This window comes from Crocodylus siamensis, chromosome 1 (genome assembly GCF_052110815.1).
Source record: "Crocodylus siamensis isolate JL-2025a chromosome 1, ASM5211081v1, whole genome shotgun sequence".
Classification (NCBI taxonomy): Eukaryota; Metazoa; Chordata; order Crocodylia; family Crocodylidae; genus Crocodylus; species Crocodylus siamensis.
Window position 1 is genome coordinate 315,972,754 of NC_143395.1, and position 21,972 is coordinate 315,994,725.

Genomic DNA, 21,972 nt, shown 5'->3' on the forward strand with positions numbered 1-21,972 from the left:
AAGTTGCAAGCAACTTTAAAAACCCTAAGTAGGGCTCCTAAGCATGTCCACTATGTAATTTCAACTTCCAGGACTATCACTGACCTCTTTCCTCAGATACATTCATGCATACCCCAAAAAGGTCTGAATTAAATTATATAATCTATTGTCTTGAAATGGATGCTGGGGTTGCATGTTACAGACAGTGATCCATGATCGTCTTTTCTCTATGACCTTGGGGTATAGGACTAGAAGCAATGACCTAAAGCTGAAGCAATGAAAATTTAGGTTGGAGGTTAAGAAGAACTTTCTGATTGTGAGGGTGGTCAAATATCGGAATAGGCTTCCTAGAGAAACTGTGAAATCTCCATCCTCAGAGGCTTTCAGACAAACTCTTGACTGGGATATTTTAGTCACAAACGATCCTGCCTTGAGCAGGGGGACTAACTGACCTTCTGAGGCTCTTCTACCCCTACTTTGAGAGGTAGGGACAATGGTCTCAGGAAACCAAATACAGAATCAAGGACTAATTAAAAACACTGTCCCTATTAAAAAGAGACAATATATTCACAGAAACTGAATATAAAATGTGTGGGTCTAAACTCAAATAAAGATGTTAATAGACTGTTAAAAAGAGAAAACCAATGAATCAACCAATAAAAAACCCATCCAACTGGATCATAAAGTTGGCAGCAGAAGAATGACTTGAGACACAGCATTGGAAATCTAAGCCATACGTGATAAATGAAAAGATCCTGCCAAGTAGTTTAAAACATGTACTATCAATACCTTATTATGTTCTTATATGCTTTTCTAGCATTTAATCCCAACTCATTGCTCTTGATTGCCAAACTGTACATGTGCAAACAAAAAGTCTCATCTGTCATTAATCCTATTTCATTTAAAGCTAATTAAAGTAATGTAAGTCCCCTCCCCATGAGAGACCTGCCTGTAAATACAATCCTTCACAGGGAGGAAAAGAAAAAATGTATGCATCTGTCACTGAACGGGTACAGCTTGAACCAGCCATGTAGTCCTTTATGCCTACCTTTGGCAACCTACAAGAAGTAGTCTTTCACTACTGACTATGCCTATTCTCTCTCCCTGCTGAGCTTGGGGCCATTACCAAGAAACACACTTAATCCACTTTTTTCTTTCTAAGTGAATTTAAACCCAGCAATTAGGCTGAATAGATGACTTAGACTACAGGTGACCAAGATACAGCTCATAGGCTGAATCCCACCTATATTTCCATCAGTCTGGAATTCTGGTTGTATGGTGAGTGGTGTAAATATTAATTGCCATGGCTCCCAGATCGTTGGCAATCATTTCTGCCACTGCTTGTCTTGTCTTTAAATTCCCAGATATGTGGGAAGCCTTGCAAGTCAAATCAAAAGAGCAGAGTCACATCATCTAGACCACAGGGGGGGCTATGGGGCCAGAAATTTGGGAGTGGAGGAGCAGTGGCAGCCACAGCAGGCACCACAGCAATTAACACTGCTGCCACCAAATTCCAGCCTCATGACCCAGATGATGTAGCTCTTACACCCTCTGAAGATGCAGAGCCTGAGAGTGGCATTGGGTCACATGCTCATGACCCCTTAAGTTATCTCTATGCTGCCTAATTGCTAGACTTCTGCACACAAAGAGAAGGAGTGTGTTCTCTGCAGTGGTTTCAGTATGGATCTTGTTTCTTAGCAGTGATACTGGCCTTAACAATGAAACAATACGTGAACAGCCTTTGAGCCAGTCTGGACCCATTATTGAAGGAAGAGAAGCATGGGAAGAAGGCAGCAATACATCACTCCAAATGCAGCTGGCAGCAGAGGAGAAAAGGTTAGATGGTCTACAGAAGTACGAGAGTGTGGCAGACTGGTGGCTTGTAGTGTCTGGTAGCAGGTTGCACACGAGGCTGTAGCAGTCTGCAGGCGTTGAGGGGCTACAGCCCAGCTGTGGCCAGTGAGACCTGGTTGCAGGTCTGGCCAGGAGGACGGAGTGAGCTGGTAAGAATAATTTGCTGGCACAAATGGAAGTTAAAAGGCTCCCAGGAAGAGGAACTAGGGAGAGAGACCTGAGAGCTGAGAAAGAGAGAACTACCAGGCTAGTGGCTGCAACACTGGGACACGGTATCTTCTCAGGGTCTGTGAAAACATGCAGGAGCTCTGAGCTGGAAGCAGCAGCAGCAGCAGCAGCACCACTGCCACCACCACAGCAGGGAACTCACTGTGGAGGCAGAGAAGGAAGTACAAGTTTGAGTTTGGAGCAATCATACCTTAAGACTAAAAACCTTCTCTGAATTTCCCTGACCTGCACAGCTGAGGACTTGCCACTGGAGAACTTGTGAGCAGGAGTCTGACTAGAAGCTATAGCTGTGAGTCGCCACTACCAGGCTGGTGAGCCAGGACAGGGTCCTGGCCCTGCTCTAGCAGGTGTGTGAGAGATTGGCTGGGGGGAGTAACATGAAGCAGAGTTAATAGAATCAGGGTAGGTAATGAAAGGGGAGGTGAAAAGGAAATGAGGGTGAGGGAAGAGTGGTGAAATGAAAGAAGTCAGCCACTGAAGGATAAAATAAAAAGGGGAAAAAAGAATTAAAAAGGGGAAGTAAATGAAAGAAGGTCTTATGTTGTAATAAATTGGAATTTGGGATTAGGGTGTGGGAGGGTGCTGGCTGTACTTCCCAGTTGCGGCTGGGAGGTGGGAGTGGTGAGGGAATGTGCTTTTGAGGGAGTTACTGCCCCTACCCTAGGAAGGAAGCCCAGTTCATGGAGACCTGATCCAGCCCCCTGCCTTGTTCTCCCACCATGACCCTACTCTAAACCTCAGTCCTGGACTCATCGGTGCCTTCTTTATCTGGCTGGCTAGCATGTGCTCTGAAGGCTGTTTCCATGGGGTTGCACCCCTGGGAGTGGGAAGGTCACCCCTGGGGGTGGGAGGGAACGTGGGTTGGTGCCATTCCTGGGATGCTGGAAGACTGCAGCTTGGGCTGCTCATCTGTGGGGAGTGGCCACCCATTGATGGAACACAAGCTGGATAACATGGATCAGAGATAAATCTGCCCTGGAGTGGCATAACTTCAAGCTGCCTAAAGTGTGCTTAAAACTAGTTTCAGGGGTTAATGTGTGGACAACCCAGGGGTTAAGAGTTCCAGGAACCACCTAAAATTAATATGTTTTAGGCGTCTGACATCTACTAAAATGCAGAAGTTTCCAAACGTTTTGGACCAGAGGACAAGTATTGACCTTCAAAGTTTTTAGAAAGTCATCTTTATCTTATCATCAAACTTTTAATTGAAGGAGGGTGTACAGTGTCATCACTGTGGGGACTGGGCTTATTTAGTCTAGAGAAAAGGAGACTGAGAGGAGACTTAATAGCAGCCTTCAACTACCTGAAGGGGGTTCAAAAGAGGATGGAACTAGACTGTTCTCAGTGGTGGCAGATGACAGAACAAGAAACAATGGTCTCAAGCTGCAGCAAGGGAACTTTAGGTTAGATACTAGGAAGAATTTTCTCACTAGGAGGGTAGTAAAACACTGGAACAGATTACCCAGAGAGGTGGTGAAATCTCCATTCTTGGAGGTCTTCAAGACTCGGCTACACAAAACTTCGGCTGGGATGATCTAGTTGGAGATTATTCTCCTTTGAGCAAGGGGTTGAACTACATGACCTCCTGAGGTCCTTTCCAACCCTAATTTTCTATGATCAGTGAAGCACAGTTTAGAAAGCATTTATATAAAAAAATTTCCACAAGTGATGAATTAGGAAAAAACAAACACTGGAGACATGGGTCAATAGCATGTTTATCCACTTTTACACCAGTAGATCAGTATCAATTGTTTCAGGATCATAAACTTTGATTACTAGAGGGCTTAATTTGGTTCCCTACTGGAATAAGTCATCAGCAAATGAAACAAGCAGGAATTGAAAGCTAGAAAAAAGGTTTACCATCAGAAATAACAAAGATAAGGGAAATGGAAAAAATCACCATAAGAGAATTTATGGAAGGTTAGTAGAATATTAAGTCTATCAAATTTGATATAGTATGGACCATTTCATGTAAAAAATAAAATACAAATTAAATCATTGACATATGATTGAAACATTTCTAGATCATTATTTCAGTTGTGTGATAAACTGGTATATAATCCTGGGTTATAACTTTTTGCTATTGCTATCATCATTTAATAGAGGCCACAAGTTCCTTTCTTGCCTGTGGACACATGAGGGAAATTAAACCAACAGAAAGTGTTTTGTTCCCTCAGTATATCAATACAGCAACACATACAAACATACTGACATGATATATAAGTATTAAGCAGACTGGGGAGGAGTAAATTCAGTTCTCTATGGCGCACATACACATGCAACTATACTCTCCTCTCCCCAGAGTTCAAAAAATATTTGCAGCACTTCTTAGATGAAGGAAGTGTATCAACAGTCAAAAAAACACTGATCACTATTTAAAGGAACATAACTGTTGGGTCAATTGATTATTTGTAAGTGACTATACAAATTCCTATTTTATAAAAATGTAATTTAACTTTGCTTTGCTCAATATTCTTTGTTGCGTAGTGTGTTCTGTTTATTTCCTCTTCTCTTTCCTGTCTCGGGAATACCTTGTGAGAGTCCTTTCCAAGCATTTTTGTTCCCTCGTTCCTTCTGACTATACCATAGAATAGTAGGGGTGGGAAGGCACCTCAGGATATCATTTAGTCCCAGTCCTGTGCTCAAGGATCATCCCTGACTAAACCATTCAAATTGAGTGTCTGTCTAACCTGTTCTTAACCCAGACTTCAGTAAAGACACGGAAAAACTCGAGATGGTCCAGAAAAGAGCAACCCGTATGATCAGGGACTTGCAAGGCAAGCCATACGAGGAAAGGCTGAGGAACTTGGGCCTCTTTAGCCTAAAGAAGAGGAGGTTGAGAGGGGCCTTGATAGCGGCTTACCGCTATATCAGAGGAGTGCATGGTGAACAACTGTTCACTAGGGCACACCCAGGGAATACCGGGACCAATGGACACAAACTCTTGGAAGGCTGCTTCAAGCTTAATACCAGGAAAAACTCCTTCACAGTCAAAGTGTCCAGACTGGAATAAATTCCCTCCAGAGGTGGTGCAGTCCTACCCTAGAGGCTGTCCAGTTTCCTCTTGAAAGTCACCTTGCTGGGGTCACCTAACCCCAGCTGTCTTCCTGCCTAGAGCGGGAGGGCTGGGCCCGATGATCTGCAAGGTCCCTTCCAGCCCCTAACAATCTATGAATCTATTAATAAAAACCTCCAAGAAAGAAGATTCTCTGGAACCAACTTCCAAGAGAAGTGGTGCTGGCTCCTACCCTGGGGGTCTTTAAGAGGAGGCTTGATGAACACCTCGCTGGGGTTATTTGACCCCAGTACTCTTTCCTGCCCATGGCAGGGGGTCAGACTCGATGATCTGCTCAGGTCCCTCCTGATCCTACCAACTATGAAACTAACTATGAAATTATAACCTCTCAGCATATCCTGTTCCAATGCTTAACCATACTTATCATGAGAGAGTTTTCCCACTATCCAATCTAAATTTCCCTTCTTGCAATTTAATACTATTGCCCCTTCTGTCCTCCATGGCTTCAGAGAATAGTCTATCTCCATCCTCTTTATTACAGGCCTTCTGATATATGAAGTGCATTGTCATATCCCCCTTTAGTTTTCTCTTACCCAGAATAAATAACCCTAGCTCTCTCACCCTATCTTTCAGTCATGTTTCCCAGGCATCTCATCATTTTTGTTTTTCTCTGCTGGACTCTTTCCAATTTCATAGCATTGAAGAAAACTAGGTTTGGAAAGGATCTCAGGAGGTCCCCTAATCCAATCCCCTCCTCAAAGATCCCCAGCTAGATCATGCCAGTCAAAGCTTTGTCTACCTGGGTATTAAAAACCTCTAAGGATGGAGATTCCACAACCATTCTGGGTAGCCTGTTCCAGTGCTTTACTCCGCTCCTCATGAGAAAGTTTTTCCTAGCATCTATCGCCATCTTCCCTTGCTGCAGCTTGAGACAATTGCTCCTTTTTTAGGTTTTCTGACACCGCTGAGAACAGTCTAAATCTTTGGAACCACCCTTTTAGGTTGTTGAAGACTTATTAAATCCCTGCCCCATTCCCCATCTACTCTTCTCCAGACTAAGCCCTCAGCCTCTTCTCAGAAGAAATGTTGCCCAGCCCCCTAACCATTTTCGTTATCCTCTGCTAGACTCTCCAATTTGTCCACACCCTTTCTACAGGGGGGGGCCCAAAACTAGACACAGTACTTACCAGTTGTCCCACCAGTGTCAAATAGAGATGAATAATCAGTTCCCTAGATCACAGAAAATTAGGGTTGGAAGGGACCTCAGGAGGTCATCTAGTCTAACCCCCTGCTCAAAGCAGGACCATCTCCAAGTAGATCATTCCAGCAAGGGCTTTCTCAAGCCAGGCATTTAAAAACCTCTAAGGCTGAAGATTTGACCACCTCTCCAGGTAACTTGTTCCAGGGCTTCATCACCTTCCTAATTATAGAGTTTTTCCTAATATACAACCTAAATCTCCCTTGCTGCAACTTGAGACCATTGCTCCTTGTTCCATAATCTGTCACCACTGAAAACAGTCTAAATCCATCCTCTGATGGCAATACTCCTACTACACTTCTACTCCAGCTCTGGCAGCAGGGAAGAGCAGAGGCAGTGATGCACAGCACAGGAGCAGTGGCTAGAGGTTCACTGCTGCCAGAAGATGTCAACTGCTTTTCTAATGCCAGAAATCAGTATTTAAATGGTCATTCAATACACAGATCAGTGGCAAAAAGGTGACACCTTCTCTTCTCACAACAGTAAACCTTTTGCTGCTGCTCCTGTACCATTCACCACTACTGCCCATCATCACTTACTTGATTGCCCTCTGTATTCAGTAAGGGGCCTACATATTCTTTAGTCTTCCTCTTACTTCTGACTTACTTGTAGATTCCCTTTTTTATTGTCTTTTTTGACTCCTGGTTGTTGCATCTCAAATCATGCCTTGGCCCTCCTGATTCTCTCCCTGCATGCCCATGTGATACTCTTGTACTCTTCCATAGTAATACGGCCAGGTTTTTACTTGTAGGATTCCTTTTTGAGTTTCAATTCACTGAAGAATTTGCTGTTTAGCTAGGCCAACCTCCTCTTGCTCTTCCTGTTTCTTCAAATCAGGGTAGCTTGCTCCTGCACCATAGATAAGGCCTCCTGAAAGTACAGCCAGCTCCCCTGGACTTCTCCTCCCCTCAGACTTGTCTCCCCATGGATGTTTCCTTGAGTTTGTTGAAGTCTGTTTTTCTGAAATCCATTGTATTTATTCTGCTGCTCTGCTTCTTTCCTCCCTTTAGAATCCTGAACTCTATCATGTCATGGTCCCTGTCATACAAAACTGCCTTCCACCTTCACATTCCTTTATGTTTGAGAGCAGCAAAACAAGAAGAACAATACTATTTGGCTTCTCCACCACCTGATCTAAAAAGTTATCCCCAACACAATCTAGAAATGTTGTGTTACCCTCCCAACATATGTTGCTGTACAAGCAAAAATATGTCACAGTAATTGAAGACCACCATGAAGACCAGATCCTACAATTTGGAATCTTTGGTTAGTTTAAAAGAAGCCTTAAGGAGGGGAGAATGGCAAGCCTCTGACCTTGACCCAGAGACTTTCAAAATGCCTACCTTCTGCTTTGTACTTCATCTCAGAGAAACATAAGCTACTTTTTCCCCCCTGCCTATTCTTCCTGAATAACTTATACCAGTCTATGATGGTATTCCATTCATGTGAACTGTTCCACCAACTCTCACTTATCCCAGTTGCATCCTACTTCCCTGAATATACTAGGATCTCCAAGTCTTTCTGTTTATCCCACAGGCTTCTTGCATTAGTGCACAATGTCTCCATTAACTAACACACTTTCCTTTTCCTGTGCATTGCATTCTGACTTGCCAAACCTATTTTTGGCTACTCCTTTCCATCTCACTTCTCCCAAAAATTTTTGTTCCCTACTTCTCTTTGTTGAATTTCCCCCTCTAGCCCTAAAGAGATGATCACATCCTTTCATGTAATTAACATCAGTTTTGTATAGTGATGTAAATTACACTAGGATCGGGACTGGACATATAGATTAGGTACAAGTGTTACACTTATACCAGTAAAAGTGATCTGAAACTAGTCTATACCAGTAACAAAACATAAGTTCAGCATACATAAACTGGTTAAAAAATGGTGTGCCCTAATCTAAGATAGACCTGGATCAATGTGGTATCAGGCTTAATCCATTTAGGTTAGACCCGTCTATCAAACTTCTATACCAGATCCCCTACTGACTCAAGTTAGATCACTGTCTTCTGGCATCCTGGCATATTCGTGGTTGCTTGCTAACTTCTCCCTGGCAGGGAAGTGTGCTAGCAGCCAGCCTGTGCTCAGCTGCTCCAGCCAAGTGCCCAGCCAGCCCCACCCCTGGGCTCTCACAGAGCTGAGACAGCACAGCCCAAACAGGAAAGGGATGCTTGACTATACCTGGCAGCTTGGTCCTGCTCTCTGGAGTTGCACCCACTTGGGATCCCTGGGTGGCTGTTCAGGAGCCCACCTCCCCTCCCATTCACCACCAAAAGGCGAACATGCTTCTGTTAGCTACCCATCTAACCTGGAGCACTTAAAGTAAAGTGAGTAACTTGAATCACTTGTGCCTCAGGCTTTCTGGACACCTGTACTGAACCATAGAGCTACCCTGGAATAGCTACATCCAGTAACGCACATCTTAGGAGTTGGGTGGCAGATAATAGCCTTTTAATTTGTACCAAATAGCTGCTGCAGATAGACTAAATCAAGACCAGTGTAACTTGCATTAGTAGTGTTTTAGGTCTAATTCTTTCAGTGGCAGTTTTTAAACACAGTGGGGAAACATTACCATTGTTTAGGAGTTTGTCATCTATCTTCTTCTTTATACAATGCTGATTACTACAGTATGAAAATATCATCTCTCCAGGCCCTTAGTATCTTTCTCTTTCTCCCAGTATGCACACATATGAACATTTAGATATGCTTCACTGCCTGGAGTGCTCTGCTTCTTGGTTACTGCATCTCTTCTAGGAAAAGAAAGTGCCTCAGAATTGCTCTTCTCCAGGCTTATGTTCAACCTTTATGTTGATATGACGTTTCCACTTACCACAAGCAGCTATTTGCTAGTTTATCTCTTTGTTTTCCAACGCATGAATACAAAGAAGTCAGTTTTACAATTCCAAATAATAAAATTTATATAAAAGCCATTGTACTGGCGTACTACATATTTCAGAACAATTTTACTACACTTATTTACTAGTGTGCTTACCTGTACAGATCTCTTCGGTCTCATCATCTATGCATTCTCTGTCATCACATTCACAAAATTTACCATAGATCAGACCATTCCCTTCAGAGTTTTCACACTTACATCTGCCACACTGACATGTGCCTGTAAATATTTAAAAAAACACCATATATAATCATGGCTTATAGAAAAAGAACACTATTTTGTTGGTTTGTTTAGCTTTTTAATGCTCCATCTCTTTTGTTCTGGCAAGTTGAAACCTCAAGATAATTCAGCCAGAAAAGAAAGGCCAGTCCATCTAAAGTTTTAATAATAGCATTTAAGTGATTCATCCAAAAAAAAAATGAAGAACCATAAAAAAGTAATAAAAAAAGAAAAGAAAGAAAGAAATCCCTAGATCCATGTAAAATTCAAAACCAATATCCTTGGTCTAGCTCCATCCTCTATAGATGATAAACTATTCAATATCCCTGTCTATACCCAGATAATCCAGAGATATTATGGATTCCACAAATACAAATATAACTTTGGGAGATATTTCTTAATCCTAGTGAAAAAAAAAAAGGCTAAATTTGACTAATTACTTTTCTACAACATTTCTTTGGTTATGAGGGAAGTTGTGTTTTAATACAGCTTTCAGGAATTGTTTGCCACCTGTATAAGGGCTTATTTTTCCCTTCAGATATATACTATCTCCAAACTCTGGATTAGCAAATATATTTGAAGAACAGATGGCTACATCCAATTTAACAATTTGATATACCTGAACTCTGCTCCCTTCAACATGTAGGTTTCTAGAGCCTTATATTTTCCGTTTGTGGAAGTTGTCTCAGAAGGAGGTATGGTTCCACTGTAAGTGGAGAAATTTAGTTCAGTGCATATTATTTCTATAATATATCAATATAGCTTGACAAATAATACAAAACATTATCTGAATGGGTTTAAACAACAAAACCAAGAATGGCATGGAATGAGCACATTTCCCAGTCATCACATTAATGACTCTGTTCATATAGAATCATAGAAAATAAGGGTTTGGAGGAACCCCAGGAGGTCATCTAGTCCAACCCCCTGCTCAAAGCAGGACCATCTCCAAACAGATCATCCCAGCCAAGGCTTTGTCTAGCTGGGTCTTGAAAACCTCCAACGATGGAAAGTTTACAACCTCTCTAGGTAACCTCTTCCCATGTTTTACTACCCTTCTAGTTTCATAAATGTTGGGGGCTGGAAGGCACCTTACAAGATCATCAGGTCCAGCCCTCCTGCACATGGAAAGCTTTTCCAAATATCTAACCTCAAGTTCCCTTGTTGCAATGTGAGACTGTTGCTCCTTGTTCTGTTAACTGCCGCTACTGAGAACAGTCTAGCTCTGTCCGGACCACCCTTCAGGTAATTGAGGGCTGCTATTAAATCCCCTCGCAGTCTTGTCTTCCCCAAACTAAATAAACCTGGTTTCCTCAGCCTCTCCTCGGAAGTTATGTGCCCCAACTCCCTGCCCTCCACTGGACTCTTTCCAACTTGTCCACGTCTTTTCTGTAGTGGAGGTCCCAAAGCTGGACACAGTACTCCAGATGTGGCCTCACCAGTACTGAATGGAGGGGAATGATCACTTCCCTTGATCTGTTTGCAACACTCATGCCAATTAGACTTCTTGGCCGCAAGGGCACTCTGTTGGCTCATAATCAGCTTACTGTCCACTGTAACCCCCAGGTTATTTTCTGCAGAGCTGCTGCCCAGCCAGTCAGTTCCCAGGCTGTACCAGTACATGGGATAATTCTGTGCTAAGTGAAAGACTTTGCACTTGTCCTTATTAAACTTCATGAGATTTCTTTTAGTCCAGTCCTCCAATTTGTCTAGGTCTTTCTAAATACTAATCTTATCCTTCAGCTACTCCCCACCAGCTTGGTGTCATCTGCAAACTTGCTGAGGGTGCACTCTATGCCAGTGTTTCTCAACCTTTTAAGTAGCAAGTACCTCCTAACTTCTGAAAATTTTAATAAGTATACCAACACTCAATTTTCCAGGGGATTTTACATTGCAGACTAATGTGTGCCATATATTGGGAGAAGGGCTGTGTATATAAGGCTGTGATATGATCTGGTGTGGGTAGAATTGCCACCTTTTACACCAGGGGTGCACAACTCAAATATGTACCTGGGCTACAGGTGATGTTGGCCAAAGCTAGGAGGGCTAAACCCAGTGCCGCACAAAATCTGGCACGCCAAATTATTACTAAGGAATTTAAAGCACCACACAGTGCGCGGCACACCAAATTTTTTGCCATAGTTTTGAGAGAGGGAGGGGCAAGAGAGAGAGGAAAAGAGGGTGAGAGGGAGAGAGACTGTTGGGGTACCCACATACTCCTGCCTGTGTCTCATGTACCCCAAGGGCTACACATACCACAGGTTGAAAAAGTATGCTCTATGACATCTTCCAGGTCACTGATGAAGATACTGAACAAAACTGGCCCCAGGACTGACCCCTGGGGCACTCCACTTGATAATGGCTGCCAACTAGACATCAAGCCATTGAGTACTACCTTCTAAGCCCAATGATCCAGCCAGTTTTCTATCCAATTTACAGTCCATTCATCTAACCCATACTTCTTTAAGTTGCCTGAGAGAATATTGTGAGAAACTGCATCAAAAGCCTTGCTAAAGTCAAGATATACCACATCTACTGGTCTCCCTGCATCTGCAGAGCCAGTCATCTCATCACAGAAGGCAATCAGGCTGGTGAAGCATGACTTGCCTTTGGTGAATCCATGCTGACTATTCCTAATCACCTTCATCTCCTCCAAGTACTTAGAAATGGATTCCTCAAGGACTTGCTACATGATTTTTCCAGCGACTGAGGTAAGGCTGATTGGTCTGTAGTTGCCTGCATCCCCCTTTTTCCATTTCTTACATATGGGTACTATATTTGCCTCTTTCCAATGATCCAGGACATCTCCCAATTACCATGAGTTTTCAAAGATGATCACCACTGGCTCTGCAACCACATCAGCCAACTCCCTCAGCCTCATGGACTTGTACATGTCCAGTTTTACTAAACAGTCCCTAACCTTTTCCTTTGCCACAATTGGCTGCTCATCCCCACCCCAAATTCTGCTGCCAGGTGCAGTAATTTGGGAGCTGACCTTGCCTGTGAAGATTGAGGTGAAAAAGGCATCGAGTCCTTCAGCCTTTTCTGCATCCTCTGTCACTAGCATAGGTGATGCATACAGGGAGCTCGGGGGGGCACATGCATTGGTGGCCATTGCTAGGTTCTGTGGGTGGTTGCCATGCTCGCCACACACCCCCACCTACCACTGACACCAATGCCGGGGTCTGCGGGTGATCCCTGTTCACTGCTCACCATCACGCCCCTGCCATTGACACTGCTGCAAGAATTCCCTGCTAAGCCAATCTGGTCTTCTGCCATACTTGCTAATCTTTCTGCACATCAGGATGGTTTGTTTCTTCAGTCTCAGTAAGGTTTCTTTAAAGTCCTTTGTTTTAGGCTGCCATTATGGGAAAGGGCTATCTCTTCTATTTAAACTGTAAGCTCTTGGGCAAGAATTGTAAAATTTAGTATAGGAAATTGTATGTCCCTATACATTCTACCACAATAAATGTAACTACATTGTTGAGCTAGAAGCCACAGTTTCCCCTGGGCAGGTCAGCATAGTAAAGTTATGAGGTGAACTTTTCACCTCGTGTTAAGAGGTGACCTATGTAGGGATGCATACGACAAGCAACAGCAGAGATGGCACGAGAAATGTTGCAATCACCTTGTAAAATGAGGTGAGTGCTGACTGGTGAAGAATACTGAACGACAGATAGACAAGAGGAGATCGTACTTGAGACATGTGACAAGATGAGCGAGGATTAGGGGTGGTCAATACCTCATCTGAGTGGTGGATTTGAATGAGACTTGAGTGACTGAGTAAGTCTGAACCTTGTGTGTGTCAGAATGGGTGTGGACCGGGGCAGTCAATCCCCTCTGTGTGTGTGGTGTCTCAGATGAGGGTCTGGGAGGCCAATATCCCTTGAGTGTGTGCTGAGAGAGTGTTGTGTGCCTGTCAGCAGTGGTGTATGAGAGACGGAAAGTTGCTCTCTAGCACCATTGCCAGGAGTTCTCATGTTCCTTCTGCTCCCTGGTTTGTTGTTCATGGAGCAGGGTAATATTGAATTATTGTTGCATCTATTGTACCTCGTTTGTTAATTAATTGTCTTTCTTGTTGTTGTACAATAGAGTTGTCTACCCCTTTTTCTTGTGCCACTGGTTTTATTACTAATTAATTGTTATTGACTGCTGGGTAGAGCTGGGCTGTCGACTTAGGTTGCCGAGAGCAGCCCACCCACTTCCCTTTTAATTTTACTATGTGCTAATTAGAGTAATTGCTTGTTTAACATCATATGTATATATTCATTCAGAGGTTATATAGGAGTTTCCTTCAATTGTGTTCATTCCCCTTGTGTGTTCACTTTACAAGAAAATTTCAGAGTATGACTTTCAGAATGGGAAAAAAATATTATCCAAGGCAGCAGATTTAAGTGGATATTAGATGATACTTGCAGAATTTTTTTTTTTACTGTCAGAGTTGAAATTATTTACAGACAGTAGAAACACACATGCAACATGCAACAAACATCTCCAATCTAAACACCTTGAATTGCAAAGCCTGTACAAGAACTTAATTACAAATAAGTTATAGACCTGGAACTATTTACTGAAATTACTTGGCTCAATAAATTGAACAACAACAGTTTCAAAAGCCTTGCAATTTATCCATTAACAATTTACAAGTAGAAAAGGAGATAATGTATTTAGTGAAAGTTATATACCAGGGTTGTTGAATCCCCAGCCTGTGCGCCAAATATAGCCCACAACCCCGTGTTGTCCAGCCCATCAGGCTCCCTGCAGGTCCAGAAATTTGTCAGTGGGGAAGCAGTATCACTGCTCCCCGAATGCTAAAACTCTGGACTCATGGGGAGCCCTGGGATCTGTGTGCTGGATCTGGATCAGGTACCCAATCCCAGAGTGCAGGGCCAAGCAGGGATAGCACCAGATCCCAGAGCCCAACCCTAGTGTGGGGGAATTCACGGGGCTGATGCCACCCCACCCCCAGGGCCCAATCCCTGTGCATAGGCATAGGATGGGTCAATGCTGGGCCCCCAAGGCCCTATCCTGGAGTGTGGAGACAGAAGGGGGCAGGAACAGCCCCCCAGTACCCAATCTTTGTTGGGGGGAGGGACAGGAGAGGAAGGCACCAGGCCAGCAGGACTCAATCCCCGTGCGTGAGGCAGGGAACCACAGAGCCTGATTCTGGCACACAAGGCTCAATCCACCCCACAAACCAGCCCTTGCCACTCACCTGGCCTGCTGAGCCACGAGGTTAAATCTCACTGGTATATACAGTTGCATGTGTGCAAACTAACTCTGGTGTATCCACATGGCCAGCTAGAGTCTTATCATCATTCTAAGCCTCTTTATGAAAAAAGAAACATGTATTTCTGCTTCAAATATTAACCTTAGCGTCTGAGAGAGAAGCAGGAAAGGTAAACTCTCCGAACAAAAGACTTTGTCTCTATCTATAAAAGTACTTAAATCATTGAATGTTTGTACATGTACTTCAATTACAGTTACCTGTATGATGTCTAGGTGTTCTAATAAATAATTAGCTGTAGTGGGACAAAAAACATAGCTAATGCTTAGACAGAGCTTGATCAGCTAATGAGAAAGATTTTGCAATGTGGTTCCCTGCAACAGCAGGGGGAATGGACTTAATAACCTACAAGACCCCTGCCGGTCCTATATTATTAATTCAAATATGTTGCCCCACCATATTTGAATTGGAAACAATAGTTGTAGTCCAGTAGCCAATTTCACTTGACACAATATAGCTTGACAACAAAATAAGACTATAAAACTAGAATATCCCTGTCCCAAGCCTCAGAAATACTCCAGACTCTTCTACTATCCTGGCTACTCCACTTGCTTTTTCATCTAGTTGGGCTTTTCCCTAGTTGATCCCCAGTGATCAACAGACCTAGGTTATTTCCAGCCAAAAAATGAAACCAGAAAATTCAGAAGGAAAGAGAGCATAATGGTTACTTTGAGCCCTTTAAAAAATTCAAGTTCTGCTGATCAACACTAAGTGTGATTTGCGTTGAAAGCCGGATCTTTATACTTTAAAAACAATGTATAAAGACTTAAATTCCAGCTAGCGAGAAGTACAGATTCACTGCAGATCCTAGATAATGTCAGAGAGATCTGCTCCTGCCTAAAATTTGTACATTTGTTACTTGTTATTTGTGTGTGAGGATACCAAAAATGAGAAACACAAATATTCCATAAGAACAATACTACTATGGACATATATGGGCCCAAATATAATTAAAGTACCAACAACATTGGTACGTTGCCCTGAAGAGCAAGCCATATGAGGAAGGCCTGACAGATATGGGACTGGTCAACCTAGAAAAGAAGACTTTGGGGGGAATGGTTATAAAGTCCTAGAAGACGGTTTCAGTCTCAACAGAAGGAATAATTTTCCATGGTTCATGTGACCAGACTCTGGAATAGACTCCAGTCGGGGGTGGTGCAGTTACCTACCCTGGAGATCTTCAAAAGGAGACTGGACACACAGCTTTCTGAGATTATTTGACCCCAGCAGTCTTTCCTGCCCAGAGCAGGGGGGCTGGACCTGCCGATCTCACAAGGTCCCTGCCAGCCCTAAACTTCTGTGAATGTGTTACCAGAAATGTGGATTCAGTAACACCTCCTACTGCCAGATTGCTACCACTTTCTGGAAAAGGTAACAGAATTTAGTCTTAGATCCTTGTTGTATAGAGGTCTAATAACTTTTCTAAGTTATGCAATTGGATCTTCAAAAAAATACAGATACACCTTCCTCCATTGTTGTTACATTTGTGTAATTCCTACTGAGGTTAGCATAAAATGCAGAACTGAACGAAGGGGAAAAAATGTGCCAAAGGGAATCAGAATGTCAAGGTTCTGGGATAGAGGTACCCAACTAAAATAAGGCAAATGTTTTGTGACAGCAAATTTGAATCATGATTGTAAAAGCTTCTGTATACATTTCCTAAAGGAACATTTGCAGATGACTCCTCTGCATCTTATCAAAACAATAACAACAAAAATCCAAGCCCCTCTCAATGTTAATATTGCTACTATATCCTTTTGAAGAATAAAACATCTGGCACAGCTGGAGTCTTCATCAGTCTCAAATAGCTATAGATAAGCCAGAGCACTAAAGCAAGCATTTTGAGTACTCTCTAGAGGTAATTTAAAATTCATAAAATCTTTTCATATAAATCCTTTTAAAAAAGTTTAATCCAGCACTGCATATCATGTGCATATCGTTACATTATTTTCACTGAATTTTCTGGAAGAAGAAAGCATTCAGAACAGCTGGAATCCATGTCAATTTCAAAAGAAAGATTCAGCCTGCTGACTTATTTTTCACTGCATTGTCTGAATTTCATTACACACACAATATGCTCAGGAATAGACTTGCAGAAAAAAATTAGTATTTCTTTATAAATACATTTCCTTTGCAATCCCATAAACTGTATTCTGCAGAGTTTTAATTAAAACGTGAAATGTCATGGTGATCTACAAGTTAATACAGAGAGAACTTCTTAATCCAACCAAAAACAAATCATTTACCTGCATTAGAGCACACGATATCTTGAGAATTCTTGCACATTTCATTACTTTTCTTCCTTGTAACATTGCATGTAGTTGGGTACTGACAAGTTTCACCATACCAGCCTTCATCACATTTGCACTTCCCACAGTCACACTTCCCATGGCCTAGGAAATTAAGGAAACAGTGTCAAGTTCAGTTATCATTCTAATTTTCTTTATAGCTTTTAAGAGAGTTATAACAGCATGAAAAGAAAGTTCAAGTGGACATCACTAAGACATTCTACTGAAGTTAAGTTAGTACAGTAACAAGTAACATGATTTTTTAAGGGCTTGCATTACCTTTGAAGAGAGATCTGACATCAGGGGCCGTTAGCCTACATCAGTGTTTCTCAACCTATGGGTTGCAACACAAAAGTGGGTCGCAAGAATCTATGAAAAGGTCACAAGCAAACTTTAAAAATGGATCAAACTTTAAAAATGAATTCTCCTTTAAAGGAGAAAAATGTGGGAAACTGTGGCTTTACCCTTGCAGGCTGACAGAGCTCCAGCCTACAAGGGTGTGCTTGGGAATCCCCTACCCCACACACTGGGGGGTGGGGTGTAAGGGCTGAGGGTAGTGGGTCTGGAGTGAGGGGCACTGGGTTGGGACCTGCCAGTTGGAACTGGCAAATGTGCTCCCAGTCGAGCCAGGCAGCAGGGCATGGGAGATTGCTCCCTACCCCTGAGAGCTGCCTGCTGCCAGGGTGGGCTCTGCCACCAGAGCCTGGGCAGAGACAACCAAATAAGGATCTCCCAGCCCCACAATCATGGAGCAGGAGCTGGGAGCTATTCTGTCCTATCCCCAACAACAGGAAAAATCCAAGGGTCCACTGCCACCATGGAAAGCTGGCTATGGGCTTTGTAGCCACTGTGTTAGAATCCAGGGGGACTGTGAAGACATTGTACAGGTTCATGGATCATGTTCAGAGTCAGAACTAGATAAAGTGTTCAATAAGACAACATCTGCATAAGTGGTTTGATGAGATCTGGATCCAAGGGGATGTCTGATGCTACAACCTCAATTGGCTATTACATGAGGTTCAATAAGGACAAGTGCAAAGTCCTGCACTTAGGATGTAACAATCCCAGGCACCAGTACAGGCTGGGGACTGACTAGATAAGCAGCACTTCTGTGGAAAAGGACCTAGGGGTTGCAGTGGATGATAACCTGAAGATGAGCCAACAGTGTGCCCTTGTTGCAAAGACGACTAATGACATACAGGGAAGAATTGGTGGGGACTGTAGAAGTGGATGGTAAATTTAGCATCAGTGACCACAAGATGATTGCGTTCAGGATCCTGACAAAAGGAAGAAAGGAGAGCAGCAGAGTATGGGCCCTGGAGTTCAGAAAAGCAGACTATGACTCCCTTAGGGAACCGATGATCAGGATGGCCTGGGAAGCTAGTTTAAGAAGGAAAGAAGTCCAGGATGGGTGGTTTTATTTTAAAGAAACCTTACTGAAGGCACAGGAACAAACCATCCTGATGTGCAGGAAGAATATCAAATGTGGCAAGCGACCAGCTTGGCTTAGCAGAGAATTCTTTAGTGAGCTTAAACACAAAAAGAAAGCTTACAAGAAGTGGAAGCTTGGACAAACAGCTTGGGAGGTTTATACGACTATTGATCGGGCATGCAGGGATCAAGTAAAGAAGGCCAAAGTACAATTGGAGTTGCAGCTGGAAAGGAACATGAAGAGTAACAAGAAGGGCTTCTACAAGTATGTTAGGGGGTGAAATGTACTCTGTCCAAGTTTGCAGATGACACTAAGCTATGGGGCGAAGTGGACACGCCGGAGGGCAGGGAACAGCTGCAAGCAGACCTGGACAGGTTAGACAAGTGGGCAGAAAACAACAGAATGCAGTTCAACAAGGAGAAATGCAAAGTGCTGCATCTAGGGAGGAAAAATGTCCAGCACACCTATAGCCTAGGAAATGACCTGCTGGGTGGCACGGAAGTGGAAAGGGATCTTGGAGTCCTAGTGGACTCCAAGATGAACATGAGTCAGCAGTGTGACGAAACCATCAGAAAAGCCAATGGCACTTTATCGTGCATCAGCAGATGCATGACAAATAGGTCCAAGGAGGTGATACTTCCCCTCTATCGGGTGCTGGTCAGACCGCAGCTGGAGTACTGCGTGCAATTCTGGGCGCCGCACTTCAAGAAGGATGCGGATAACCTGGAGAGGGTCCAGAGAAGGGCCACTCGTATGGTTAAGGGCCTGCAGGCCAAGCCCTACGAGGAGAGATTAGAGAAACTGGACCTTTTCAGCCTCCGCAAGAGAAGGTTGAGAGGCGACCTGGTGGCTGCCTATAAGTTCGTCAGGGGGGCACAGAAGGGAATTGGTGAGTATTTATTCACCAAGGCGCCCCCGGGGGTTACAAGAAATAATGGCCACAAGCTAGAGGAGAGCAGATTTAGATTGGATATTAGGAGGAACTTCTTCACAGTTCGAGTGGCCAAGGTCTGGAACGGGCTCCCAAGGGAGGTGGTGCTCTCCCCTACCCTGGGGGTATTCAAGAGAAGGTTGGATGTGTATCTAGCTGGGGTAATGTAGGCCCAGCACTCTTTCCTGCTTATGCAGGGGGTCGGACTCGATGATCTATTGAGGTCCCTTCCGACCCTAGCATCTATGAATCTATGAATCTATGAATCTATGTTAGCAACAAGAGAAAGGTCAAGGAAAGTATGGGTCCCTTACTGAATGAGGGAAGCAACCTAGTGGCAGATGAGCAAGAAAGACTGAAGTACTCAATGCCGTTTTTACCTCAGTCTTCAAGGAAAGGTCAGCTCCCAGACTACTGCACTGCATAACAAAGTTTGGGGAGCAGGTGTAGCCCTTTGCGGTGAAAGAACAGGTTAGGGACTATTTAGAAAAGATGGATGTGTAAAAGTCCATGGAGCGAGATACAATGCACCTGAGAGTGCTAAGGGAGTTTGCTGATGTGATTGCACAGCCACTGGCCATTATCTTTGCAAACTCATGGCAATTGCGGGAGGTCCTGGATGATTGGAAAAAGGCAAATAGAGTGCCCATGTGCCATGTTTAAGAAAGGGAAGGAGGAGGATCCAGGGAACAACAGACCAGTCAGCCTCTCCTAAGTCCCCAGAAAAATCATGCAGAAGGTCCTCAAAGAATCCATTTCTTAAGCACTAGAAGAAGAAGGTGATTAGGAACAGTCTGCATGGATTTACCAAGGGCAAGTCATGTCTAACCAACCTGACTGCCTTCTGTGATAACTGGCTCTGTAGACGTAAGTAAGCAGTGGATATAATATACCTTGACCTTATTAAGGCTTCTGATACCATTTCACGCAGCATTTTTCCAAGCAAGCTGAGGAAGTATTGGTTGGATGAATGGACTGTAAGGTAGATAGAAAAGCTGGCTGGATTGTGGGGCTCAACAGGTAGTAATCAATGGCTCAATGTCTAGCTGACAGCCAGTATCAAGTGGAGTGCCCCAGGGGTTGGTCCTGGGGCCGGTTCTGTTCAATATCTTAATTAATGATCGGGAAGATAGGATGAATTCTACCCTTAGCAGGTTTATGAATGACACCAAGCTGTACAGACTGTACAGGCAAGACAGAGCAGGGAAAAGAGGAGGAGGGGGGTGTAGTGCTATACATCAAAAAGCAATACATATCCTCAATGATCAGGAGGGGGTCAGAGGAAGGGCAAAATGAGGCACTCTGGGTAAGAATGCAAGGGGGCATGGGGAAAGGGATTTGATAGTGGGTATCTACTACTGGCTGCCTCACCAGGGGGACAAGCTGGACCTGGAATTCTCAGGTCAGCTCACAGAGGCAGTAAAGTCAAGGGATGTGGCTGTCATGGGTGACCTAAACTACCCAGACCAGCTAAGAAGGTTACTAGGAGAGGCATTGGGGTCTCAGAGCTTCAGTGAGATGGGAGTCAAAGACGGGTGTTTGTTCCTCAAGGAGACAATCCTCCAAGCTCAAAGAGAGTCAGTCCCAATGTGCACCAAGGGGGGCAGGACTGCTAAGAAGCCTCCAGGGCTTGGCAAGGGCATCCAGGGATGCCTGAGGGCAAAAAAGGAGGCATACAAACAGTGGAAGCAAGGGGCTATCACCAAGGAGGATTACACCTCCATTGCTCAGAACTGCAGGGAGGCTGTTAGGAAGGCCAAGGCAGAGATGGATCTAGGGCTAGTGACCAGAATTAAGGATAATAAAAAGTCCTTTTTCAAATACATAAGAAGTAAGAAGAAGGCACCAAGTAATGTGGGGCCCCTACAGAATAGGCTTGGAAATCTGGTGATTGCAACTAATGAAAAAGCTCTTTACAACCTCTTTAACAAATTCTTTGCCTCCATCTTCCTGACCAGGGAACAGGACATCTCCTCCACTATAACTGTCGATAGACCCAGGGGAGGCACTGCCATGCCTAGGGTCAGAGATGACCTAGTTAGGGAACTTTTGGAGGGGCTGGACATGTTTAAATCAGTAGGTCCAGATGCTTTTCACCTGAGGGTGCTGAGGGAATTGGAGGGGGTCATAGCGGGGCTGCTGGCACTGCTCTATGAGCATTTGTGGGGCACTGGCCAGCTACCAGAGGATTGGAAAAGAGCCAGTGTGGTCCCCATTTACAAGAATGGAAGAAAGGAGGACACCAGAAATTATAGGTCAGTCAGTCTCACTGTGGTCCTTGGGAAGACCTTTGAGAAAATTATCAAGGAGCATACCTGCAAGGGCCCAGCAGGGGAGGTAATGCTCAGGGGCAACCAACATGGGTTCACTGAGGGCAGGTCCTGACCGACTAACCTAGTTTCCTTTTATGATCAGGTCACAAAGTCCCTGGACAAGGGTGTTGGGGTGGATGTTGTCTTCCTGGACTTTAAGAAGGCTTTTGACATGGTTTCCCACCACACTCACTTAAAAAAAACTTGGTGACTGTGGCATTGATGCCTACACTGTCAGATGGGTGGCAAATTGACTAGATGGTCACACC

At 43.8% G+C, this 21,972-nt stretch overlaps 1 protein-coding gene across 1 annotated transcript in view; it reads right to left on the reverse strand.

Annotated features, from left to right (window-relative positions):
* ITGBL1 (integrin subunit beta like 1) overlaps nt 1-21,972 on the reverse strand; it is a 301,175-nt gene that overhangs the window by 131,099 nt on the left and 148,104 nt on the right. The window contains exons 3-4 of the mRNA XM_090022601.1: nt 16,987-17,133; nt 9,331-9,453 (exon numbers count right to left, since the gene is read on the reverse strand). Of these exons, the coding sequence (XP_089878727.1) occupies nt 9,331-9,453; nt 16,987-17,133 (270 nt within the window). The remainder of the gene's footprint in view (nt 1-9,330; nt 9,454-16,986; nt 17,134-21,972) is intronic.